We start from the raw sequence: 26,856 nt of genomic DNA, 5'->3' as shown, positions 1-26,856 counted from the left end.
GTGTCTCTTCTCTTTTTTATTAAAACGACCTAGAGTTGTTTATATATTAGCCCTGATCAGCATAGAATCCCAGAAAATCAGTCTTCTATTCAAAACAGGAATTCTGCATCCCGACCTGGCGCGGGCGCGCACTTGATTAGCGCGGGCGCGCTAGCTCTCTGAAGTTCTGGCACGGCCGCGCGTGATCAGCGCGGCCGCGCTGGGCTTCTGCCAAAAATATTTCTTTTCTTTTTCCTTTTCTTGCAGCCTCGAGCCGGACTTTACGAGCTTTTATTCGAACACCACCTAGACATTATATTAGCACCAAAACAATACTAATTCACCTGATTCACAGATTAATGCCTGAAATACAAAAACACTAGAAAACACGTTAAAACACTTAACAACTTGAGTACAAATGTATCAATTCAAAGCTTATTAGAGCATTATAAAGTGTCATAAATGCCACTCAACAATAGGCTCCCTAATTTTCCCACGAAGGGCTGCTCTGGAGTTAGGGCTACCCGAGGGGGCCTTACCCTTGGAACCGGAACCACTATGGCTAGAGCATGATTGAGACCTCATACAAGGAGTCTCGGGCACAGATCCGGAAGCTTTCCCGGATAGGTCCGTGACGGGTAGCTGCCAAGTGCAAGATAGATTACTCAGGTCGACCACGTTCGAACATACGCCTTGAACATCTTTGATTCCCCTCTTCCAACCTATGGCCATGTTAACAAGGCGCATCTCAGCATCATGCTCGTCCATCATTTTGGTGAACATCGAGGATTTGTGGTACGCTCCTATGAAGTCTTTCCATTCCCTCTTCCTCTTCTCCTCTGAACTGGCATATTTCCTCTCCATGACAGCAAGCTTACCCTCTGCTTCATGAGATTTGGACTCCCACTCCTCCTAGGAGGTAGTCATTTTGTTCATAGAAGTCTGTAGTGCAGTATAGTCGCCTCTCATCTTGACAACCTGGGTGAAAGGCTCCGCGAAGTAGGCGTTGGCCTGACAAATAAAACATGAATAGAGTTATAAAATTTTAAGTAAGAAGGGTCGAGTCCCCGAGGAGTGATTCCTATAACATTTTTCAAGTTCTAAGAAAAAGTACACTTAAACGAAATTTATACAAGGAGAAGTGTACCTAGTACAGGGCTTGAGCCCCTAGCATCTCGGCCTCGAGAAGCTTCTCACCGGAAGAGATAAACATGAGGTCAGGAGGAATGATACAGTTCTTCGACCACTCAAGGGCAAGGCCCGGACTGCTGAGCACAGAGTTATTGGTAGAGATACCCCATCCTGGTTCAAAAGGGGTCCTGGCATTCCCATCAAAGTCTTTAGTCCTTTTCTGATCGGATCCCGACGCCTTAAGGAAGGCAAGGATCTTAGGAACACGGTTGGCCTTCTTAGCTGCATCTCTGGCCATTCTATCTGTAACAGCATCGCTCATGTTGACATTAGCATCGAGAGCCTCAACAGCTGAAACAAGAAGAAAAAAAACAGATATAAGAATAAACTTGCACAAAGTTAAGGAAAAACAAAAATAAATACCCTATATAGAGAGGCTTCTAAGTCCAGCTTCGATGAGTTTGGTTTCTGTTACAAAATCCCAATAAGGGGTTCTCCCATCGTCATCAATGAGGAGATCTCGGGCTAGAAGCTCGGCATCCGAAAGATTAAGAATGAAATGAGAATTATAAACTGGGATGCTAAAGTCACGTCTGAAGTACGTCCCCGGTCTCCACCCTTCCATTTAACGACCACGAATTTCTTGCTCCAATTGTGGTTTGAGTCATGGAGAGAGCTAGTGTTCACCATATGAGGAACATGAGCTCTGAGTTGTATCACTACCCAACCAGGTTGACTCAGAAGAGAAGCTTTCATCATGAAGATGCTATGAAACATCATCACACTCAAGGGGATGCCCAAGTCATGACATCTCACTATGAACTGAATAATGAAAGACCACGCATTAGGGTAAAGTTGGCATAGATGAATCTTGAGCTCAGCTAGAAGCCTTGGAATGAAAGGGTGTAGGGGAACCGTATCCCGGACTTAAGGGCTGCTTTGTACACGAATAGCCTTTGGTGGAAGAGGTTGCAAGCCCTCTCACTAGGCTTAGCTTTACGAATCTTTAAGCAGTTGGGCCAGAAGTAAGTCGACTGAATCTCTTCGACATCCTTCTCGCGGAGCATTCTCCTGTAATGAAACGCATCGAAATGGACGGTACTTGGGTACTCGTCCGCCCTCTCGTCTAATATACTCTTTAGGCTGTTGGAACAACGGTTAATGAAGAACATAGATACGGGAGATATACCTTGAAGGGAGAGAAAAGTAGCCATCTTGTGCAGAGCTTCCTTCTGGGAGAAAGAGGACTTGCTAGGACCTTGTCCGCTAGACATTCTTAAAGAGCTTGAAGAAAGATAGAAATTTGAGAGAGTTTGAGAATCTTAGAAGTTGAGAAATGAAAGTGTGAATGAAAATGAGCATTTCTCATATTCTTTTATAGGAAAAGGGTCACCTGCTACAACAGGTCGTAAGTCTGTCTGGTTCGCGATAGCAGGTACCTCTCTAAAAGAACACCGGAAATGCTGGAGAAGAACGATCAAAAAATAAGAAAGAACGAAATAATAAATGAAAAAAGTGGTGCAGGACACCGCTTATCGTATTAGTCCTCCGAGAAAAGCATGTCAGGGACTAAATACAAGTCATTAGTCTTAACTAAGGGACGATTACGTTAATCACTATGATTAGCAAAACTTGTAAAGATTAAGATAAAATTAGCTTTTTAACTGAACTCACGAGTACGAGAACAGATAGTTCTCCTCTTAACAGATCAGACTACCCTGCAGAAGGCCCCCAAGGTCTATCCGGAGTAGCACCGGCCGACCAGCCAACAATTAGAGGGCATATGGCCAACCAGGAGCCTCCGTAGCAGAGTCAAGATGGCCACAACTTGCCTCCGTAGTGGCCCTGGCCGACAGCCTATAATTGGAGGGCATATGGCCGACCAAGAGCCTCCGTAGAAGAGCTAAGACGGCCACAATTTGCTTCTGTAGTGCACCCGATCGACCAGCCCACAAATTGAGGCCTTTTGGCCAACCAAGAGCCTCCGTAGCAGAGCCAAGATGACCATAATTTGCCCCCGCAGTGCTCCCGACCAACAAGCCCACAAATTGAGGCCTTTTGCCTAACCAGGAGCCTTCGTAGCAGAGCCAAGACGGCCACAATTTGCTTCTGTAATGCTCTCCACCGACCAACCCACAAATTAAGGCCTTTTGGCCAACCAGGAGCCTCCGTAGTAGAGCTAAGACGACCACAATTTGCCTCCGTAGTGGACCTGGACGACCAACCCACAATTTGAGGCCTTTTGGCAAACCAGGAGTCTCCGTAGAAGAGCCAAGGAAGCCAAAATTTGCTTCCGTAGTGCTCCCGGCCGACCAGCCCACAAATTTAGGCCTTTTGGCCAAACATAGCCTCCGTAGCAGAGCCAAGACGACCATAATTTGCTTCCGTAGTGCTTCCGGCCGACCGGCCCACAAATTGAGGCATTTTGGCCAACCGGGGAGCCTCCTTATCGGAGCCAAGACGGCCACAATTCACTTCCGTAGTGCTCCCGGCCGACCAACCCACAAATTGAGGCATGTTGGCCAACCAGGAGCCTCCGTAGCAGAGTCAAGACGACCACAATTTTCCTCTGTAGTGGCCCTGGACGATCAGCCAACAAATTGAGGCCTTTTGGCCGACCAGAGGCTCATGTAGGATAGCCGTGAGGCCTTCAAGTGTTGCTCCGGAGGCCCTATGGAGAGGTCCTTTGGAGATTTCTCGAAAAGGATAACTCTCAGCAAAACCAAGTTTCGTGAAGATTAGAACGTCCACGAGAACGAAGTTCGTTGGAGTACAGAACATCCTACAAAGGAAGTTTGGACAAGTTCAATGAAGCATAAGACTTCCTATAAGAACAAGTTCAATAGAACACATAGCGTTTAGCAAGAACGAATACAAAACGTCCGCTAGGATGAGTACCACACGTCCGCTAGGATGAGTACAGAACGTTCACTGAAACATCCGTAGCAGAGCCATGAGGAACTCAAATGCAACCATAAAATTAATTCCATGGACAACCAAGAGCAAGAAGGGCATGGCAAAGTATGTAGAAGACTTTACTCTGAGTAAGCGGTTCAAAAAAATAGAGCAGGCACCCCCGGACAGCACGGAGCAGGAGGACCTGCTCCAGGCCGACCTCTACAGAACGAGCAGCCCACATGCAAGGGCATGTGGCTGAGCAGAGCCTTCTACAGCAAAAGGTTCTACTCGGCCCCGATGACCCCCTGCGAAAATTTTCAAAAATTTTGAAAAAAATGGAAAAAATAAGAAAAAATTTGAAAATTTTAAATTTTCAGGATTTTAAGATTAAGCCCAGATAAGGCCTATTAGTGAAATTAAGCCCAGATTAGGGCCGATTAGTGTATATTAAGCGTAATTAACCCGAATTAGGGGGAATTAGTGATTCGTATGATGAAATTAGCGCCGATTAGGGCCGTTTAACCTATTCACTCTTGTAATTAGTGTGAATTAGGGATAATTAGCATCTTATGCATGTTGATTAGTCCTGATTAGCCCCGATTAGGGCAGATTAGCCTCGATTAAGGCCAATTAGTGTGGTCTAGCTTAAAATTAGGTTCTTTTAAGCCTAGTTGGTAGCTTGTACATGGAAATTAACCCCGATTATGGCTAATTAGCCCCGATTAGGGCCAGTTATCAGCTTTCACCCTATAATTAACCTTGACGAAGGTTAAGGGGTGATAAATGCTCACTTTTTAGTCCCGATTAGGACCGTTTAGTGTTGAATATTATCCAGATAGCATGTGCAAAGGCCTTAAGTGTGCATACTCACACTAATAAGTCGTAAATGTGTAGGTCGTTCCACACTTTACGATGAAGGGTCGATACTAATGAAGGGCCGATACCCATGAAGGGTCGATACCTATGAAGGTCCGATACCCATGAAGGGCCGATACCCGAGAAGGGAAAAATACCCCGAATTACGAAAATACCATTATAACTTCCCCGAAAACTCGAGTAGTATTCACGGAAGTTGGGGGAAAATAATATGGATAGAAAATACATTCTAAAGATACATTAAATGTCGCATTAATTAAACTTAGGTTTCTTGTCTAAAGTCCAGTATAAACCTGTCTGGTCCGAACTCGTAGCAGACTCAAGACGGTCCATATAGACAAGGCCCACCAGTTGAGGTCGTCAAGGTCTACGAACACAAGTTGTTCACGAACTATGCCCAATACGGCTGGAAGAGTAGAGACATGTGTCCTGAATGGACTCAAAGTCCTACAAAGAAGGTTCTGAAGTTCCTTCCCTTATAGGACTCCTAATTACCATCTAAGTTGGAGACTTGTCCACCAAGTCTCCCAACAAAAGTCTAACCTTAGACTCACCTCTATATAAAGGGCTCTATCCCTCAACCTAGAACTAGGTTTTTGGTTTGATTCCCAACCACACAGAGATACATAGGCATCTTATAAGGACCGATAGTCCCGAACGCAAGAGCATCCATTAAAGGTCGAAACTCACAAACCCTAGTATTAAATAGTAACGCACTCTAGTTTTTATTCCAAAACACAGTCTATATGTCATTTCGCTATAGAAAGTTGGGAGTCTCGAATAGGAGTGGTGCATGTGGATGATTTGGTATTGTTTTTTTAATTATTTCTTGATTTATTAATTATTTTGTTATATTATAATTTGAATTACTAAAATTAATTTTCAAATTGTCTGGCTCCCTACAAAAGATGTAAGAAATAAATTGAATGCGATTAGATATTAAGTTAGATAATAATTTATAAAGTTGTAGTTATATTAATTACATGATTCAATTGTTTTAATTTAAATTATATTTTTTTAAACTTTGTTCTCGAAGGTTTTAACGTACTTTTAGGAAAGTGTTAACCAACCGATCAAAAGAAACCATATTTCGTTTATAATAATATAGTATAGATAGATATGTAAAATTTTATTATTCAAACTCCATTATATTACAATATAGCCTCAATAATTGAATGTTTGATAAATGAATAATCTTAACAAATAAATAATTTTTTTTCGGTCCTTACTTGGACAAATAAGCTTAATGAATAATCTCGATAAATGCATTAATGAATAAAAAAATAAATCTCTGTAGGCTCTATTTAAATATAAACGAATAATCACAAGAGTTCCAATAATATAGTTATATTTATATATGAATGTATCTAATTAAATAAATACTTTTTATTTGATTGATCAGTATTAATTTATGATTATGATGTTAAAATAAAATCAATTATAGGTGACTTTATAAATATCATATCTTTCAATGTTTTACACACACTGTAGGTATGGGTGTGTATGTATTTCAGGCATACATGCATCTAAAACTTTTAGTATGTTAAAAAATATGAATGTAATTGAATATCACATAAATATTATAATAATAATAAATTATAGGTACATTTGAATATAAAATGTAGTACATAAATTATAAAAAATCTGAAAATAATATTTAAGTGAAAAAATATTCATTTATCGATAAATAAATAAAAAATTTATTAATCGATTAATATATAATCCCTCTAAATGAATATATAATTTTAGTGACAAGGGTAATCATTTTTCGAGATTTTATTGTATGTATATTTATGTAATTTTTATGTCAAATTGGAGCTTATAATTGAAATTTATTCAACAATTTTTTAAAATTATATTTTTGTTTTTGTATTTCAAATAATGGCACGTAACAAATGATTGTATACATGACAATACAATAAATCTAATAATAACTTAAAAACTTTTTTAGTCCAGGATTAATTAACATAATATATTAAAAATATGATGATTTTAGTAAACATGCCTAGGGTTAAAAAGAAAATCTATATCTATACTATACTATAATAACCGGAATAGAGATAATTTGGTTCAATAGTTTGGTTCAACGATAATTCCCTAATTTTGATTATTACAAAAATAGGTAAATAATATTATATATCTAATAAACTACTAAATTATTAAACTACTACATACTTATAAAAAACAGTAAAGTGGATGTGTAATGAATTTGAAATTTGCCAGCAAAATGAGTTGCTAAAGATTAACGAGAGAGAGAAGGAAGATCTACGGAACGTGGTATGGTGTGAATTAATAAGGGGTTTAATAGGGTGGATACATTGACTTTCATTTATGTTTTATGTACACCGAGAGAGAGAGATTAGTACTACTATTAGTCCTTCTACCTATATGATACAGACAGACTTGTGTTAGAAATTATTCAAATTTCAAGCAAGAGAGAGACGGTAGTAAGCTCTCTCTCTCTCTCCCTCCCCCCCCCCTCCCCTCCCCTCTCTCTCTCGCGCTCTCTCCCTCCCTTTCTCCCTCTCTCCCTCTCTCCCTCCCTCTCTCTCTCTCCCTATATCCTTCTAGTTTAAATCATAGTATTGTTTGTTTCTGTCTGTTTGCTTATATGAAATCAAAGCCCTTTTGATCATTTTTCATTTCCACATAGACGACTATAGCCTATCTATCTATCTATATCTATTAGAAGGAGAATTAAGAAACAAAGCAAAAAAATATTCCATACATTTCTTTAGCTTTCACCTTGTTTCTTTAATTTTTGCATATATTACATTTACATATTCTTGAATAATAATTCTTCAAGATTTCCCCCCAATGACTTGATAATTCTATAATTTGATAGTTGATCTTGATAGAAACAACCAAACAAACTCAATTATTGCTACTACCATCTTTTCTGGCAGGCCCCCTTTTCATATCTTTGTTTGTTTCGATTCATAGACAAAATTATATGATCGACATCCCCCACCCCCTTTGTTGTTGATGTTATAATAATATTCACTATTAAGGCACTAGCAGTGGATCATGTGGTAGTCTTGTAGAAATTTATATAATTTAATTATATTGTTTGTTGTTGTGTGTCAGGTGATGAAATGCATTGCACATGCGGACAAGTTAGAGTTGTCATACAGTAACTGAACCTGAACTTATCTCTTCAACAGTTTGTTGGATAAACTCACAGTCCATGTCTTCAGGTCTCATTGCACCTTCCTCTCTCACCTTATTTTTGTCTTTCCTCCCTTTTATCAATTATATATACTACAAAAAATGTATTCCTTATTGCTTTAATCGATTAAAATAGTGTTATTACCGAAACCGATTCTTGTAATATATTTAGTTTTTTATTGGGTTTTTTTTACACAAGAGAAAGCAAGTAAGGGTTTAAAAATTTTAAGATCTTCTACTATTATACATATTCCACACTATTCTTGCTGCCTGTTTGGTTAAAGCTACCCAACTCACTTTTATGTTCTGGGCAAGTATGCACCTGATGTTTCTTAGTGACAGCCCGCGGTGATTCCAGTACAATTCAGCTTTACTAATGTCTGTGATAATTAAGTGAAAATATGTATGAGAATAAAGCTTTTATTTTCGCTCAACTTTACAAATTTTTAGTCAGGGAGGAAGCATTTCTAACATCTCTCTTTTTCGCTCTCAATTTCTATTTCTCACAAATGTTTTTGCTATCAAAAGATGACTAATATCATATATGCTGGTTTACCTGTTAACTCATTTATTTGTGCACAATAAGGGGCTATTTGTTTGCCAGAATATAACTTCATTAGAGTAAACAGGGAAATAATCTCTGAGAAATTTTTCAATGAATTTTTTTTTCCGAATATTATCTAATTTCATCTATACTAAACAATCACATGAAAATGAGGAAACTATTTTTCTGCAATCGTAGAAGGGCTACCTGTCATGGTATTTACTCATTTCAAATTAATTTCTTCCTTGGGTAAATGTGTTTGGACAATGAACCCTAATGTTTATGTAATTTGATATATGGCCCAGAATTAAGTAAAATTTTAACTTTAGTTTAACTTTTGTGTCTGACATGCATTTTTTTTCAGGTGTATTTATCCGATCCCTACTCGGAACTCAATAAAATGACATCATCGGTAAGAAAGTGCACTTATGATCATTGAATTAGTAATAGCTACAAATCAAAATGAAAGCAAAATTATCGTTGTATACTTGGCTGGAGAAACATGTACCACCTGATTTTCATAGACGCATATATGTACATTATACGTATTTATAAGCAGATACAGATATGAGAATGTTCATATTTCATATCTGTAGTTGGTTTCTGAATTTTTTTGTCTTTATCGTCAATTGGTTATGAGTCCATCTTGTACCTTCCATTTGGCTCGTTAAGACTCAATTGATATGGTGTAATTTCATTACAAACACAAGAAAGTAAAGGAAATATTTTCCTTAAAAGTAAACAAACACCAAAAAATTAGGATATACATTCCTTAAACTAAATAAACACCAGAAAATCAGGAAAATGTTCCCTATACTTAACAAACGTCAAGAGAATACTGAACTAAACAAACACCATTTTGCAATTTGGTAGATGGAGATCTGGGATAAATTAAGAAAATCTTATAAGCCATTAAGTCTTTACGTCATCATGCACAGAGTTTGCTTTTACAGTCTAACCATACTCTATGTAATGAAGAGTTAGATTGTAAGCATTGGATTTCAATTTGGACAATAAAAGAGAGTTTGACCAGGGTCGATACTCAGTTGTGTTTATACATTGTTCATAGCTTAACATGGGTCACAGTATCATACTGGAGCCAATTTTGTTGGCACATAAGTAATTGGTTTATCTATTCAGGTTAAGCCAAATAGGATGAGCAGGACACTAACAAAAAAGTCGCATTCCTGGTGGTGGGATAGCCACATCAGCCCTAAAAATTCAAAATGGCTTGCAGAAAATCTCGAGGGTAAGAAACTAAGTTTTCATTTTGTATATATTTTGCATACTTTAAATGTTAAAGTGTTCTTGCAAACAAAATTAAAGACTGTATGTATGATTCTTAATCATTTATCTTGATCGCTGGAAGATATTTGATATTGATAAATCTTGATCACTCCTTGTATCTACCTGATGTCAATTTTCAAATAGCAAAGAATCTTGAAGTAATGAACACGAAACAGTACTGGGTCATATATTCATGCATTCTAGCTTTGCCACTGTTTCTATATCCTTCCTTCCAGTCGACTTCCCTCATAAGTGAATATGAGTTGATGTTCTTTCATTTTGAAGTTGACCAATTAATATGAAGGCGCTGCAATTATCATAAATATTGTTGCATATCATATATCTATTTGTTGGAATATTTCATAGTATACTGACAAAGGTGTCAATTTACACAGAGATGGACCAGAGTGTCAAGCAAATGTTGAAGCTCATTGAAAACGACGGAGATTCATTTGCTAAAAAAGCAGAGATGTATTACCAGAAGAGGCCACAACTGATTGCTCATGTTGAGGAACTTTACAGAATGTATCGTGCATTGGCTGAGCGATATGATCATGTGACAGGAGAATTGCGAAAGAGCATGCCTTCAGATCTCCAGTCGCAAGGCTCGGGTGTCTCTGATTCTGGTTTTGAACCTCCTTTAACATTGTCATCTTCGGATCAGGGGTTGACTCGCCGTAAATCGGGTTCTCGAGCTGCTGGTTTTGAATATTTTCTTGGTACGGGTGGAAGTAGTTCAGATTTGTGTGACAAAGATGAATCATCAACACTGGATTCTGAGTCAGAATCAGACAATTCTTCCGTTAATAATTACTCAGGACAATCAACTAATGGTGATGACCAGGGCCTACGTAAGAAGGTTAATGAATTGGAAGCTGAGCTTCGTGAACTGAAACAGAGGCTTCGAGGACAACAAGAAGAAAATTTTGATGGCTCTTCTAGAGTTACCAGAACTGGGAATTCTGAAGGTGTGTTTGCTCAAACTGCTGGACATGAAGATGAATTGAGTGCGGCAAAAGAAAAGATCCAGCTCGCTGATGAAGAGATTGCTAGGTTGCAGAATTTGCTGGCTGAACCTGACAAGATGCAAAAAGTTGCCGAAATTAATAGAGCAGGAACTGAAATCGAGGGAACACAAGAGGCAGAACCTCAGCTTATCAGTTTGCAAGGAGGTGCTTCAGACCCAGAAGACAAGATCAGAATACTTGTGAAAGAGTTGGGAATTACAAAGGAAAAGGTTCATGGTTCTGAGAAAGAAGTTGCATATCTAAAGCATCAACTTGAGACTACTACATCCTCGGCCCAGCAATTGCACGATCAGCTTGGATCCGCTAAGAAAGATGCGTTAATGTGGAAATCTAAGCTCGATAAGGAGAAGCGAGAGATTTCTAAGCTACAGGACAGGATTGTTAGGTACAAAGCTAACTTGTCAGAACGTGAACAGGAAATTAGAGCACTTAAAGAGACAGTTAACAATGCAAACAAGAGCTTATCGGAAGAGAACCTGCACCTTCAAGCACAGTTGACTAAACTATTAAAGGAACACACTTATCTAGAGGATAATCTGAAAGAGTGGGATCTACGTTGCCAGTCTGCAGAGGAGGAGCTTAAACGATTGAAGGCTGGAAAAGCAGAAATGGAAATTCTGTTTAGAGTTGAAGTTGACCAACTGAAAGCAATAATTTCTGAAAGAGAAGACTGTATAGAAGAATTGAACAAAAGTGTGGAGGTTCTTACATCAAAATACAACATGGTGATGACAGAGATGGCCGAAGCAAATGCTAAGTTATCAAATCTCACTGCAAGTGTAAGTTCCAAGGATGATCAAATCGATCAAATGAGCAAGCATTTAGATGATTTACACATTGAACATGTTGAGCTGATTGCTGAGACAGAGAGGACACTTTCAAGAGTTACAGCGCTGAAGCAGGAGCTTGACAAAAAAGAAGTTGTCATCATGCAAGGAGCAGAAGAGAAGCGAGAGGTTATACGGCAGCTGTGTTTCTCACTTGAGCATTACAGAGATGGATATCAACAGCTTCGCCGAGCTTTTGTAAGACACAAGAGGCATCCAGTTGTAGCTTCATAGATTGTTTGTTTATACGCGTACTTATATATGCATGTTGCTTTGTCGTTAAAAAATGTTGGAGGTTCCAAGTTTTAAGTATGGTCTTTTGTATTTTTACTACTACAACAGCATATAACTCGGGATGAAAAGCTTTAAAATTTTAAAAAATGTTGGAGGTTCTAACTTCTCCGTATGGTGTGTTGTATTTTTTACAACCACAACAGTATGTATCTCGGATGAAAAGCAATTGAATTTTGTTAATTTATATGTTGATCTTTAACCTAAATCAGCAGGGTGTTACATATAACTTGTGAGAGAGCGCCCTTTATTCGGAGGGTTTGCTATTGAAAATTTAAATTTCATTTCAAATGATAGGATTTGAGTTGTCATTTCAAATTCTCATATTTATATTAAATTCTCATGTTTCTACTAATATTTGAATATTTTAGATTTTAAATGAAATCTAAATTCAAATTTCGAAACATTTGTTTCAAATGAAATCCAAGTTTTCAAACGGGATAAAAGACAAGGAAGAAAAGTTAAATCAACGAAGCTTAGATGAAACTGTGTACGTGGTTGGTGAAAGTGAGGAACTCAATTAACACCATGTGCAAATAAAATATATCAAATTATAGGGACAATTCATCCAGATTCCAGGTATATTTAACCCCAGATTCCTAATTACTAGTAATGACTACTGGATAACATGGATGTTTAAAGCATCTTAGGCATCAAATAGACAGGTAGAAGCAAAGGCTATTTTAATGGAGAAGAACAAAAAAAGTCCTCATGCGCTGGTTCTTCCTTATCCTGCCCAAGGCCATATAAACCCCATGCTCCAGTTCTGCAAACGCTTGGTCTCAAAGGGCATCAAAGTTTCACTTGCTAACACTATCTACATCTCCAAATCCATGCTTGCTGACCCCCTAAGCTTCATCTCTTTCGAAACTTATTCAGATGGATTCGATGAAGGTGGCTATGCCCAAGCAGGAAACTCTATTATCTACCTCTCCACTCTACGCACTGTGGGCTCTCAAACACTTGAAAATCTCCTCAAGAAACTCGATGAGTCTGGCAACCCTGTGAATGTGCTCATTTATGACGGTTTCTTGCCTTGGGCTCTTGATGTTGCTAACAACTTTGGACTTGTTAAAGCTGTGTTTTTCACTCAGTCATGTGCTATCAACAATATATATTATCATGTATACAAGGGTCTTATCTCCCTCCCACAGCGAGACGATGAATCATCAGTCATTTCAGTTCCTGGATTGCCCCTGTTTAGATCATGGGAAGCACCAGCTCCTTTACATTACACGGATGTTTTAGTTGATCAGTTCTCCAATGTTGATGATGCAGATTGGGTCTTTTTCAACACTTTCCACAAACTAGAGGAAGAGGTATGTATATGTATCTATTTACTATACAGTTTTGTCAGAGTTAGAATTACAAAATATTAGATTAAATGCTTCTATTTGTGTGAACTTGAATCTCCTGGCTTCTTTGTGTTCGGATTAGGGTTAGAATTGGTTGCTAATATTTGTTTGTTCTGGACTATTACTAAATATAACTAGGTGATTGCCATCTATGTACCTAGACAAGAGACTTGAAGATGATAAAGATTACGGTATTAATCTTTTCAAACCAGATTATGGGGCTTGTATGAAGTGGCTAGAAGATAAACCTAATGGCTCAGTTATATATGTTTCATTTGGAAGCGCTGCACGACTTGAAGTAGAACAAATAAGAGAAATAGCACGAGGGCTCGAGCAAAGCAACTTCAACTTTTTGTGGGTTGTAAGGGAATCAGAACAGACAAAGCTTCCAAGTAACTTCATCAATGAAATTTCAGGAAAGGGTTTGGTTGTGATATGGAGTCCACAGCTGGAGATATTAAAACACGAGTCAATAGGTTGTTTCGTGACACTGTGGATTCAATTCAGTTTTGGAAGCCATAAGTCTGGGAGTGCCTATAGTGGGGATGCCACAGTGGACCGATCAACCTGCTAATGCCAAATATGTGGAGGATATTTGGGGTATTGGGGTCAGAACTAGGCCATATGAGAAGGGAATTGTGAAACGAAAAGTTTTAGAATCATTGATAAGAGATGTCATGAAGGGAGAGAAAGGGAAAACAATAAAGAAAAGGGTGGCCAACTGGAAAATATTGGCCAAAGAAGCTGTGGATGAAGGTGGAACCTCTGATAGAAATATCACTGAATTTGCTGCTGAATTGTTGCACTGTTAGCTACTAGTTTGCAGTGGCTTTGCAATATCAGTTTTACTCAAAGACTTTGCCAAGAGTTTTAAATTATCATGCTACCTCCACAGTTGTATGAATTATACTTTCAGGATCTGATCAATTCACATGTGTGAAATGCCTGCATGAGTGCAACAGTCAATTGGAAAATGCCCATTTTTGTATTCTGTCTGCAGTTTTTACAGCATAAGCACATTACTTCATATCTTCTCTTCTATCGTGTTCATATGTTCAATAAAAAAATTATGTAACTGCAAAGAAGATCTGGATGGATATTCAATTATGCGTGTAAACAAATTGGCAAATAACCTCAACACTTTTAAAAACAGTATCACAGCTTAAAGGTTAATTAAGTACTGGTATTAAACTTTCAACACTACTAATATATTACTATCAAATACTACTAATTGTTGAAAGATTAATGACAAAATTTATAATATTTAAATGACTATTAAATGACGAGAGAAACAATTGAGAAAATCGAAAATAGGGTTTGAAGGATTATTTGATTAATCCCAGGTTCCTTGTTCTCAAAAATATACCCAAACTGGAGTACTTACTATTTTACTGACGTGGTAATGTCTCTCTATAAGAGGAGAATCTTGAAAAAACATCTGAAGCTCACCCTGAGCCATGTTCATTCCGCATATACGCAATTAACAATTTCAACTTTGAAGAACATAAGGTTTATGATCAACTTTCAGACAATTCCCCAGCACCATATCAGTTATCATTTCAGCAGTTCCCAGCGCCTAACAAAAAGATTGTAAAGATGTAATATTAAAAGTGAGCCGGTTCATATGTTGGTCTGAGATGCGACATCATAACTGTAAAAAAATACTAAGATCACACATTATTCTTAAAGGCTCAACTACAGTAGCATAAAAAAAGGCGAGCTATTACCAAAGTAAGCCCCTCTCCTTCATGTCCTGCAGCAACAAATACATTCGACAACCCAGGAACCGGGCCTATTACTGGCTTCCCATCAGGCACTGTAATGTTAAACAGAATGTCAAGTAATGAAACATGACCTTGAGCTATACTGATATTCTATATCCACTGTAACAAATGATAATATTTCTTATTTTCCTCGCAAACTTACTGTAAGGTCGTAATCCAACTCTTACGTTCCGTCTTTCACTAAGACTTTTAAGAGAAAGTTCTCGTAAACAAGGAAAAAACAACCCTGCTCGCTCCCATATGCAATTGATGATGGACTCGTCTACTTCTGTGTTGAACCCAAGTAGTTGCCGGCTACTTCCTGTATAGACATCAACCAATGGGAAGCATATCAGTTTCACAACCTCAATCATTAAAGCCAGTGCATGAGTCCGAAAATAAGAGATTTGTTATATCAAAAGTGTAATTTAGTTTCTGATATAGTGTACTATGAAGAAAGTACAATAAGGATCTAAAAATAGGCAAAAAAACGGATAGAGATGAATATACCAGAGAGAACAAAGAAAGGCAAACTTTAACTACGAGATAATTACCAAGTATAAGATTTCCCATTGTATCCATTGTGGCTGTCATAGAAATGGACGTGGATTCTGCATGGTCCACATATTTTGGATCAGAAACAATGGATTCTAGGGTCGCATTTTGGTGACCGACGTAACCAGCCTCCATAAGACCGTGGTTCAGCTTGAAGGAATTAAAATTTTCTATCACAAGCAAGTGCCCCTATAACATAGATCATATGCCAGAGGATTTGAAATATACAGCAACATGACAATTGACTACAAAATATTGAAAAGCAGGTAGGGTAAGAACATTAGGATTACCAAGTAACTATAATCACATACTTATTTCTACTTCATTTCTCAAGAGACGTGCCTATAAAAAATATGAAAGCCTGATAGAAGGGCTTAAAATTAGGTGAACATAACACTGATAAAAACACACATATGTACATAAAGATATTTTGTGTTCCTAAATAAGCTCGTTGCAATGACCTAAAGTCATAATATATGAAGTTCTAATCTTCAAAAGTTTCCATGCTCTCTCATGGGGATCACTGAGACCATAAATTTCAGATATGGTATGTTAGGCATATCCGCTAAACATAAGTTTGATGGAATTCTGATGCTTCAGTGCAGTACAATTACCAAAAGACTTAACATCACCATCTCTAGGACCCTTTCACCTTGCACATTCTCTACTGCTTCGTGTAACATTGCTGTATTGGTTTAGGAGGAAACATGCTATAGTTTGAGGCTTGTCTTATATAGTTATGTACAATAACTTTCAACAACTATATATATGTATATACACACACACACACCATTGATTTCAACAAGGGCATAACCATGTCTATGTGGTGTTACAGTGTCAAGGAAAAGAACATGAAAAAGGCACAAGATTTTGACCTTTCGCGGCTTAACAGGAAAAGACAATTCCAATGCGGAGTCACAAATCAGATTAGGCATCAAAGACCCTGTCCAGCAACCAGTTGCAATCACAACAGCCTTCTTACTGAACAAAGTATTCTTAGAAGTCTGTACAGCTCTAATCTCTCCACTGCTACCGGATCTGACAAAAATGTCAACAATTTCATCAATCTTTTTTACCCTCAAAACTAGACCTGGCAGTTCGTGTCGTATACTTTCGTGTCGTGTATTTTCGTGTTTCGTGTACTTGAATGCGAAACACAAAACCAACATATTTAGCGTTCGTGTACTTTCATTTCGTGTCGTGTATGTTGTGTAAATTGAATATTAATATATATTAAATTTAATATATATTAAATTTAATATTAATATAAATTAAAATATAGTATTTTTAGGTAAAAATTTTATAAAATATATGAAATATATATATTTAGATCTCAATTCTATACAATATAATGAAATTAAATAATATTTTAAAAATAAATATGCATATATTTATTATAATTCTATATATATATTTATAAAAAATATTAAAATTTAATTATAACATTTATTTATATCGTATACTTCGTGTCGTGTCGTGTACTCGAAGGTTAAACATAAAACCGACACTAAATCTCGACCGTATACTTTCGTGTTCGTGTACTTTCGTGTCGTGTACTAAAAATGGAAACACAAACACTAAATTTTCGTGTCGTTTCGTGTCGTGTAAGTCGTGTCGTGTCCAAAATTGCCGGGTCTACTCAAAACCTCTTTCCCAATACATTTCTTAATTTTGCGTTTGATTCCTAACAAAGACACTGTAAAGTAACAATTTACCTTAGCAAACCCTCCACTGGCTCATGATAATACTCTTTGTATCTCCCTGCAGTTTCATACTGCCTGTTAACCTAAATTGCCAAGTAATTGTATACAATATCAGTAGATACATGACAGCAATTTGAATCACATTGATAAAAATAAACGTGTACCATTGTAGCACATAATTTTAAATAACCTTCTCGATATAAGCAACTGTTTGTCGAGCATCCAATTGGTAATCATCGGGTAGAAAAGCCGCCCCACCTTCTTTGTGAAGCTCAAGCGCAGGTTCCTGTAGTAGCAGATCAGTACTTGACAAGAACTCGGCCTTGAACCCAGCCTTAGACAGCTGATCCACCCTCTGTTTTAATACGACAGATTCCTCAGCAGTTTTACCAACTAACAAACTCCCTGTTGATGGAAAAGTCACTTGCTTAAAGTGAAAACTAATGTAGAGGATAATTAATTAAACTAAGGTGAATTACATTTGTGTAAGGAAAATAGTGATATGGAAACTGACCGGTCTTTTTCCAGCCAAGTAAATGTAGAGGATCAAGGCCTTGGTGAGTAACAGTGTTTGCAAACTCCTCCCAGAGATGCCGGCTTCGAGTAGCTAGCTCCCACTTAGGCGTACCCGGCGTCTTGTGTACCATCCATATGTACCCCTGTCCTACAACAACAAACTTCAAATGTCAGAGTTTACTAATCCACATTTGTTAATGTATTTACCTGCGCAAATAAATAAATATTCAGGTACCATTTTAGATCAAGGGATTTCAACCCACATTTGTTAATGTATTTACCTGCGCCCGTGGCGCCAGCGCAAGGAACAGCAGCGTCCACAACAGCAACAGAGAGATCAGAGTCTAAAAGGAACTTGTGAGCAATAGTCAACCCGATGATACCAGCGCCAACTACAACGACGTCGTATGAGTGGGTCGAACAACAAGAGTTAAGAGCCGAAGCAACAGAAAATGATGAGGATTGTCGTGTAGATTTAAAACAACAAGGTTGGTGTTTATGAAGAGTGTAGCTCAACAGCCTGTTGCTTGAGGAGGATCCAAATCGATTATCAATAATATTATAATTTTGATTGTTAAAATTTATTAGAGTCGGAGAAATCATTGCAGCAGCCATTTCTACTTGATTAGGAGATTCTCGAATCTTTTGGGTTAAGCTAATTCTAATCTTTCATCTCTCCGCCGCCCACCCCCTCTTTTCTAGATTCCATGTTCATGTTCTCTAGTATCCTCAACGTTAATGGTTTGGATTTTCTAGTTAAAATAAGTTACTTATTATTTTAAATTAATAATTTTTAATAACTTAATAAATATTTATAAGTTATATAAGTATTTGGATAATTTTATTTATAAATATATATTTTATAATAAAAAATAATAAAAAATGAATAAATCAAAATAAGTTGAGAAAAAATACGTCATTATCAACATTTCACTTATCTTATAAGTTATTTATTTGACTTATAAATTGGGTAGACAAACACTCTTCGATAAGTTACGAGCTTATAAGCTGTTCGCCAAACTTTTCAATTTAATTAATTATTTACTTTTCAATAATACTTACTCGTAGTAATATTTTTTAGTTAATACAGTAAATTAAATTTATTACTTATATATGATTTTTTGTATATAACATCTATAAAAACTACAGCAATATATTATTCAGTTTTATAAATTAAAATAACTAAATTAAATCAATACAAAATTTATTCCTTTAAATTTGACTCTTTTGATACAACTTACTTTTTGGTATATAAATTATATCTAAATATAATTTTAAAAACCAAAGCTTCTTTAGTTTAAAATTTTGATCATATAAATAATGGCAATGTATATTTTAAAAAAAATAATAAATGATTATATAAAAGATAGCCATAGTGTTTTTGAGACTAAACGACTAGGATTTCCCTTATTGAGGAAAGGTGTATCTGATACTCAATATCTTCTTTCCTGAATCTATACTATACCAGTTTAAAGAAGAGAGGTTGAAAGGTGTAGAACCTGGTTGGTGAATCTATACTAGCAAGTTTCGTGATAATAATAATTGACAACATGGAGACATTTGGGGCCATCCAATTTTTCCATCTGCATCAATAGCCAGTGGTTGAGAATATTATCCAATTTGGCTGTGCAGTTTTTGATTTGTGTTTTCAGAAGAAATCGTATGGCTGAACACTTGTCATTCTTGGAGTACACAACTCTTTTGAGCCGATTGGTCGCATAACACACTGCTCATAGTCATAGTCATATGAGCATGTCCAACATCCCAGCTATCCAAATCTTAAAGTTGAATTTTAAAAAATGAGTTCAAAATTAATGTTCCAATAATCTCCTAATCATTCCCTAAATCGCTAATTACTTCATTTCACTACTTATTTCTAAGTAACATCGTCTTCTTTTCCAGATTTTCTTAACTAATATTATATAATAAAATATGACAGACTTTGCATCTTTCTTCCTCTTACTTTAATTAAAAAAATATAAATTTATTATTAATATATTAGATAATCAATAATGAATAAATATAAGAAATACTAATGTTGAAAATTGTTACAGATATAAGTCTCATATCAAAGGATAAGGAAGAAAAGGAAATGACACTCTAGCAGCCACATCAACAAGATTTCATATCTCATCTCACTCATATAACAGAATCAGTTAGAAAATATAAATACACAGACATTGTATAGCTGAATCTAGACTAGTGTAAATACACCATCTCTATGCCAAGTAAGCTAAGCTGGATTATTATTTTGTTCATTACTTTGTTGTTCATCTTCAACTTTAATTCTGCAACTTCAACATTTCTGATATGGTATCAGAGCCTGATCTATACACACACAATTATAACTCTATATGTGATGCGATCTTACGCTACTGCTTTACATACTAACACCTCTGAATCAGCTTCCACATCTTCCATGGTGACTGTAATCGACATAAATCATCCATATTATCTGAGTTCATCGGATCATCCACGTATCTCTCTCGTCGGTGAAGTTCTCACATACTTCAATTATCATCAATGGAGCCGATCTGTTAAAATTGCACTTTTCGCAAAGCTTAAGCTTGGATTTATCGATGAAACTCAACAGCAACCAGCTACTACATCTCCACAGTTTGCATTATGGAAACGAAGCAACGATCTGGTAATTTCATGGATTCTTAAATCTGTTTCAAATGAAATTAGGAAAAGTATTGTTTATATGCATACTGCTCGTCAAATCTGGGAAGATCTTGCTATTAGATATTCACAAAACAACGTACCTCGATTCTTCAATATACGCAAAGAACTAGCATCTCTCACACAAGGCACACAATCAATTACTAGTTATTTCACATATTTTAGAGGTTTAATGGATGAACTGGAAAATCTAGCTCCTATACCTCGATGTTCTTGTTGTACACCTACTACGACATGTACTTGTGATCTGACTGTGAAGATTGTGAATTATGAGAAATAAATGAAACTAAGTCAGTTTTTGATGGGATTAAATGAGCAATTTACTGTTATGCGAGGTCAAACCCTGTTGATGTCTCCGTTACCTGATCTCAATCAAGCATATGCTATGATTTTGCAAGACGAGAATCAACGTAGTCATGTGCAACCGATCTCTTTGATACCTGAACACTCATCTATGAATGCAAGATTTATACATAACAATAATAAGAGGAAATCAGGTTCATTTAGACGTGATGATAGGAGGAATTTTGATATTGCTATTGAATGTGACTACTGTCACTTGTCTGGACACAATCGAGACAAATACTTTGTCCGGAGTGGCATCGTCTTCATGGCAAACCAAAGCCTAAGATTCGTGCACCTTCTACTAAGCAAAGTGCTGCTACTGTCACAATTGAATATGCTAAAACAGATATGGTGCCTTCCTCTACTAATGTGTCTGATGAACTTTCCGAGTCACATTGTCACCAATTGATTCAGATGTTGTAGTCTAAAATGAAAGCATCTCACTCAGTTCCCTCTTTTTCAGCTCTTTGGCTACATAACAGTACAAATCATGTGGCATGTACTATATATCTCTCTACTAATTTTGGCATATTTGCATCTCCTGTTCAAATCATCAATTCTGATTGTACCTGTATATTAGATTCAGGAGCTACACATCACATTACACCATTTCTTCATCTAGTCAGTAATATCAGACCTATGCAATCTGAACTTCACTTACCCAATGGAGAGGTGTCTTCAGTTACTCACATAGGCACTATATGTTTGTCCAAACACATTACTCTACAAGATGTTCTCGTTGTCCCCAAATTATGGAGTTAGGCACTATGGATATTTATATATGTTATAAACTATTAAGACTTAATATTATATATTTGAAATAAGGTTATACAAGAGTTTATATTAAAAAAAGAAAGAAACAACTGGAATACAGAGATTCTGAGAGCTATGTCACTAAGCAAAAACAAGTATTTTAAAAAGGATATTATATAACCACAACAAAATCAAATTTTTAGCATTGATCTTTATATTTTAAGTTAAGATCCCATCTGAATAACTTGTTGGAGATGATCCAAGTACATATTTTTTAGAGAGTACAGTTCACTTTTTTTAACAACACTCCAACTTCCAATTATCTCAATATCACTTACACATTGCAGTATCTGCCTCAACATCCAGGACATACTTATCGGGCAATGAAAAGTACTCAGATTTCTTCTCTTTAGATAATAATTATCTACCTATAGCACCCAAAACCTATATTTTTTATGAAAAAAAATCCCATAATAACTTGGCAATTACGGCTTTATTCCAAATTGTCATATCTTTTATGTTTCAACCACCAGCATGAAACAACAGCCTTTTTAGAATCATTAGTAGATCTTAGGGGGAGAGAAAACCTCGGATTGGTTCGGTTTTTAGATAAAACCGGAACCGGAATCGAAAGTCTTCAATTTTTAAAATTAAAAATCGCAACCGCAACTGATCCATCGGATCGGTTTCGGCTTTAAAAACTCCGGATCGGTTTATATCGGTTCGATTTCAGTTGCAAAACCGGTTAAAAAAATATTGCATAATAAAAAACAAAAACATTCACGCAAAATAAAATTTCCAAGCATTCTGTGAATGTGATACTATTATTCTCTAATAGCAAAATAAAATTTTCAAGCATACTTTATAGCAACTAGATTCAACTATTCATAGGATTCTAGCAACTATGCATGCCTACACCCTTGAATAATATGTTTTCTGTGAATCATTTTGCATTAATATGTAGCTGGGTAAATCATAGATGCAAATGCAATCATGCAGAGTTTAAAACAAAGTGCCAAAAATGAGGGAAAATTACAATCTGATGAGATTTATTAGTTCAAGATAGACGGTATCTTCTGCAAACATAACTTACAATCCATGTTTTCTACAATGGAAAGTCAAGAAATTAATCTGCATCTAAACTTATTAGAATTGACACTTATACATGTCAAAAGGTCTAATTCAATTACAAACTGTAGCCTACTGCTTGTCTGCTGCTACTGTCAGCCAGAATGTTAATTATTTGATGTTTTATATATATACATACATTTGTTTATCCTAAATATTTTTATATACATATATATATATTTATATTTATATAATCGGTTCGGTTCGGTTTTTCTCGGATCGGTTTAGACCTAAAACTGGAACCGAAAAATTATTATCGGATCGGTTTTTAAATTTTTCGGTTTCAGATCGGTTCGGGTTTTTGCGAATCGCTTTTTTACGGATTTTATCGGTTTCAGATCGGTTCCGGTTTTTGTTCATTTTTTTGCTCAGCCCTGGTAGATCCAGCCCAGAGAATGTTGAGTATACAACACCGAAAGCAAAACCAAAGCGAATAAACAAGAACAAGAAAATAAACGAAAATCACACAAGACAAAGATTTACGTGGTTCGGAAATTCCTATTCCACAAGCCGCACTAATTTTGTATTGATCTCTCACAATTTGTTATGTTATGATTTTACAATTACATGAGTATTTATAAGAGAAGAAACTAGGCCTAAATCAAACTATAGTCCAAATTTGAAAAGTAGACTAATCCATAAACTAATCTGAATCTAAATAGTCTATTTTCATGGGCTTAACTAATAGACTCCACAAACCCAACAATCTCCCACTTGGAGTCTGGCCAATCTTCACTTCACTCTTGTAAGTCTAGTAAAATCAATTCTTCAATCAATAACTCTAACTAGTGTAGCGCCTTCTCATCAATCAATTCTGAAGGCTAGTTGAAGCTACGCAAAACTTCAACTTTTCATTCGTAACCACCTTAGTCAACATATCTGCATGATTTTTGATCCAAGGATTTTCTTCAAGGACAAAGTACTATTGCTTATCAATTCTCTTTTAAAGTGATATATCAGTTGAATATGCTTCGTTCTAGCATAAAACACGGGATTCTTCGCAAGATGAATAACACTCTAACTGTCGCTATACAAAGCATTGTCCGCCTGTTTCTTGCCCAACTCCTCAAGAAAATTCTTCAACCAAATCATCTCCTTGCTAGCTTTAGAGATAACCATATATTCTGCTTCTGTGGTTGAAAGAGCAACACTCTTTTGAAGTCGAGACATCCAACTAAATGCGGTGCCACCCAAAGTGAAAATATACCCCGTTGTACTTTTTCTTGTATCCAAACATCCACCCAAATCTGCATCAGAGAACCCTTCCAAGATAACATCTTTCTTACTGAAATATAGTGCAAACTTGGATGTGCCTTTCAAGTAGCGTAACAACCACTTGACTGCTTCCCAATGCTCTCTTCCGGGATTAGACATAAATCTGCTAACAACTCCAACTGCATGAGAAATGTCTGGCCTTGTACACACCATATCATACACTAAACTGCCAACTGCAGATGCATAAGGAACTTTAGCCATATCTTTCTTGCCTTCATCCATTTTAGGTGAATGCTTCTTTGTGAGATTAAAGTGACTCACCAACGGTGTACTTATGGTCTTCGCATCCTGAACACTGAATTTCTGTAACATTTTCTCAACATACTTCTCTTGAGATAATTTTAAAGTACCTTCAACTCTATCCCTTATGATGCTCATACCAAGTATTTTTTTGCTGCACCCATATCCTTCATCTCAAACTCCTCAGGCATCTATCTCTTTAACCTGTTGATTTCCCTCATGTTTGATCCCGCTATCAACATGTCATCAACATACAACAACAATATGATATAAGATGAATCAAACTGTTTTAAGTAACAACAATGATCCATAGCACTCCTCGTGTACCCATTCTTCATCATAAAGCTGTCAAACTTCAAGTACCATTGTCTCAGTGCTTGTTTTAAACCATACAAGCTTTTTATAAGCTTGCAAACAAGGCTCTCTTTCCCAGCTACCTGAAATCCCTCTAGCTGAACCATGTAGATGTTTTCCTCAAAATCACCATGTAAGAACGCGGTCTTAACATTTAGTTACTCTAGGTGTAAATCCTCTGCAACCACAATAATTAGCACAATTCTAACTGTAGACATCTTAACAACAGGAGAAAATATATCGGTATAGTGAATACCCTTTTTCTGTTGATAACCCTTGACTACTAACCTTGCCTTGTATCTCTTGCTGCCATCATGTTCTTCTTTGATCCTGAACTCCCACTTATTTTGTAAAGCCTTCTTTCCTGATGGTAACTCTGTTAAAGACCAAGTCTCATTCTTCTCAATAGAACTCATCTTCTCATCCATGGCTGATTTCCACTGAACTGAATCATCCACTTATATTGCCTCTGAATAACACTGAGGCTCCCCGTCATCGGTCAATAACATATAATATGTTGAAGGAGAATATCTTTGTGGTGGCCTCACACTTCTGTTAGATTTTCTTACCTTAGTCTGTGGACTTACTGAAACCCTGTCATCAACATTCTCCGAACTCCCACTATTCCCTGCAAGATCTGTTTCTGTAATATCTTCAAGCACTGCTTCCTCTTTCTCAGGTTGTTCTTTTGTAAACTCAGAATCGACTACAAGTTTATCCTTATACACTTCATTCTCATTAAAAGTAACATCTCTACTTCTAATGACCTTCTTAGTCAGTTCATCCCAGAAATGATAACCCATATCATTTGAGCCATAACCAATGAAGATACACTTCTTTGCTTTCGGATCAAGCTTGTCCCTGTCGGAATTTAACACGCACATAAGAAACACAACCAAAGACTCGCAAGTGTGAAAGATTTACCTCTTTTTCCTGCCACTCTTTTTCAGGAATCTTGAACCCCAAAGGACTTGAAGGTCCTCTATTTACGAGATACGCTGATGTGCTAACTGCATCTGCCCAAAACATCTTTGGAAACCCTGCATGTAATCTCATACTCTTGGCCCTCTCATTCAAGGTTTTATTCATGCGCTCTACAACACCATTCTGCTGTAGTGTCTCTGGAATAGTTTTAATCATTCTAATCCAAATTCTGTGCAATAACTTTTAAACTCATCACTACTGTATTCACCACCATTATCTGATATCAAACTCTTCACCTTCAAACCGGTCTGATTTTTAACTTCAGTCTTCCACTTCTTGAAAGTAGAAAACACATTTGATTTATTCTTCAAAAAATAAACCCATACCTTTCTAGTGAAATCATCAATGAAAGTGATATAGTAGTGAGATCCGCCCAATGACGCAACTGTTGTTGGACCATATACATCTTTATGAACTAACTCTAACTTCTTAGCCTTGGGGGTCCTCCCTGATTTTGCAAAAGAAACACGTTTCTGCTTTCCAAGAACACATGGCTCACAGAATCCAACTTCCATATTTTCAACTCTGGAATCTTCCCCTTCGAAGTTAACAGATTCATACCTTTTTCACTCATATGACCCAGCCTTTGGTGCCACAAAGTTGGAGACTCAATCGCATCAGCAACTTCATTTTCTTCATAGCTAAATTGTTCAACAATGTATATAAAGTCCCCTTTTTCTCTCCCCGAGCAATAACTAGATTCCCATTTATAACCTTCCATTGTCCGTCTCTGAAAGTAACTCAATACCCTTCCTTATCTAACTGACCCACATATAACAACATCTTCTTCAGTCCGGGAATGTACCTTACATCTTTCAACATCCAGCTACTTCACAAAGAGGTTCTAAGATTAATATCTCCCATGCCCGCAATATCCAAAGTCTCATCATCAGCAAGACGGATTTTACCAAAATTTCCAACTCTGAAATTTAACATTAAATCCTTACAAGGGGTAGCATGGAATGATGCACCAAAATCCATAACCCATGATTCAACTGAACATTCAACACAACAAATCAAAGCATCGTCATTAAATCCTGAGTTTCTCCTATGAATATCTTCTCCAAGAATAGAATCTCGAACTCCATCAAAAGTCATCTTACCGGTCCCAGATGAATTACTTATAGCAGTAACAAATCCCGACCAACTGTATGGTAATAAGGATGCCAACAAT

General features: G+C 36.7%; 2 protein-coding genes and 1 pseudogene across 10 annotated transcripts; 2 read left to right on the top strand and 1 right to left on the bottom strand.

Annotated features, from left to right (window-relative positions):
* The first annotated feature begins 7,172 nt into the window (after positions 1 to 7,172).
* Positions 7,173 to 12,136, top strand: LOC141683470 (protein NETWORKED 4A). Of its 6 annotated transcripts, none has more exons than XM_074488204.1 (5): positions 7,173 to 7,328; positions 7,972 to 8,081; positions 8,961 to 9,008; positions 9,737 to 9,845; positions 10,279 to 12,136. In XM_074488204.1, exons 3-5 carry the CDS (start codon positions 8,997 to 8,999, stop codon positions 11,970 to 11,972), a joined length of 1,815 nt encoding a protein of 604 aa, XP_074344305.1. In that variant the 5' UTR covers positions 7,173 to 7,328; positions 7,972 to 8,081; positions 8,961 to 8,996; the 3' UTR covers positions 11,973 to 12,136. The 6 variants fall into 6 exon arrangements, with proteins under 6 accessions (XP_074344305.1, XP_074344304.1, XP_074344303.1 ...); XM_074488203.1 differs by having other exon boundaries at positions 7,178 to 7,331; XM_074488202.1 differs by lacking the exon at positions 7,173 to 7,328 and having other exon boundaries at positions 7,408 to 8,081.
* Positions 12,137 to 12,592: 456 nt separating this feature from the next.
* LOC141684059 (UDP-glycosyltransferase 74G1-like) lies at positions 12,593 to 14,503 on the top strand (annotated as a pseudogene).
* A 123-nt stretch (positions 14,504 to 14,626) lies between these two features.
* LOC141684058 (uncharacterized) lies at positions 14,627 to 18,659 on the bottom strand. 4 transcript variants are annotated; one of them, XM_074488890.1, is made up of 9 exons: positions 18,203 to 18,658; positions 17,920 to 18,069; positions 17,596 to 17,810; positions 17,418 to 17,488; positions 16,578 to 16,740; positions 15,702 to 15,891; positions 15,311 to 15,469; positions 15,112 to 15,200; positions 14,627 to 14,960 (listed from the first exon to the last, which is right to left on the bottom strand). In XM_074488890.1, exons 1-9 carry the CDS (start codon positions 18,534 to 18,536, stop codon positions 14,874 to 14,876), a joined length of 1,458 nt encoding a protein of 485 aa, XP_074344991.1. In that variant the 5' UTR covers positions 18,537 to 18,658; the 3' UTR covers positions 14,627 to 14,873. The 4 variants fall into 4 exon arrangements, with proteins under 4 accessions (XP_074344991.1, XP_074344993.1, XP_074344994.1 ...); XM_074488892.1 differs by having other exon boundaries at positions 17,920 to 18,064; positions 18,203 to 18,339; XM_074488893.1 differs by having other exon boundaries at positions 17,920 to 18,128; positions 18,203 to 18,320.
* Positions 18,660 to 26,856: the final 8,197 nt, after the last annotated feature.

This window comes from Apium graveolens, chromosome 9, assembly GCF_009905375.1.
Source record: "Apium graveolens cultivar Ventura chromosome 9, ASM990537v1, whole genome shotgun sequence".
NCBI classification, from domain to species: domain Eukaryota; kingdom Viridiplantae; phylum Streptophyta; class Magnoliopsida; order Apiales; family Apiaceae; genus Apium; species Apium graveolens.
The sequence above is the reverse complement of the archived record's forward strand: the minus strand, read 5'-3'. Positions and strand labels throughout refer to the sequence as shown.

Coding starts and splice junctions, on each gene's coding strand:
- LOC141683470 (XM_074488201.1), top strand. Junction 9,009..9,736: donor TCAATAAAATGACATCATCG/GTAAGAAAGTGC, acceptor TTATCTATTCAG/GTTAAGCCAAATAGGATGAG. Junction 9,846..10,278: donor GCTTGCAGAAAATCTCGAGG/GTAAGAAACTAA, acceptor CAATTTACACAG/AGATGGACCAGAGTGTCAAG.
- LOC141684058 (XM_074488890.1), bottom strand. CDS start 18,536: ATGGCTGCTGCAATGATTTCTCCGACTCTAATAAATTTTAACAATCAA. Junction 17,811..17,919: donor ACTTGGCTGGAAAAAGACCG/GTCAGTTTCCAT, acceptor TTCCATCAACAG/GGAGTTTGTTAGTTGGTAAA. Junction 15,892..16,577: donor TTCCTGTTAAGCCGCGAAAG/GTCAAAATCTTG, acceptor TCTATGTTATAG/GGGCACTTGCTTGTGATAGA.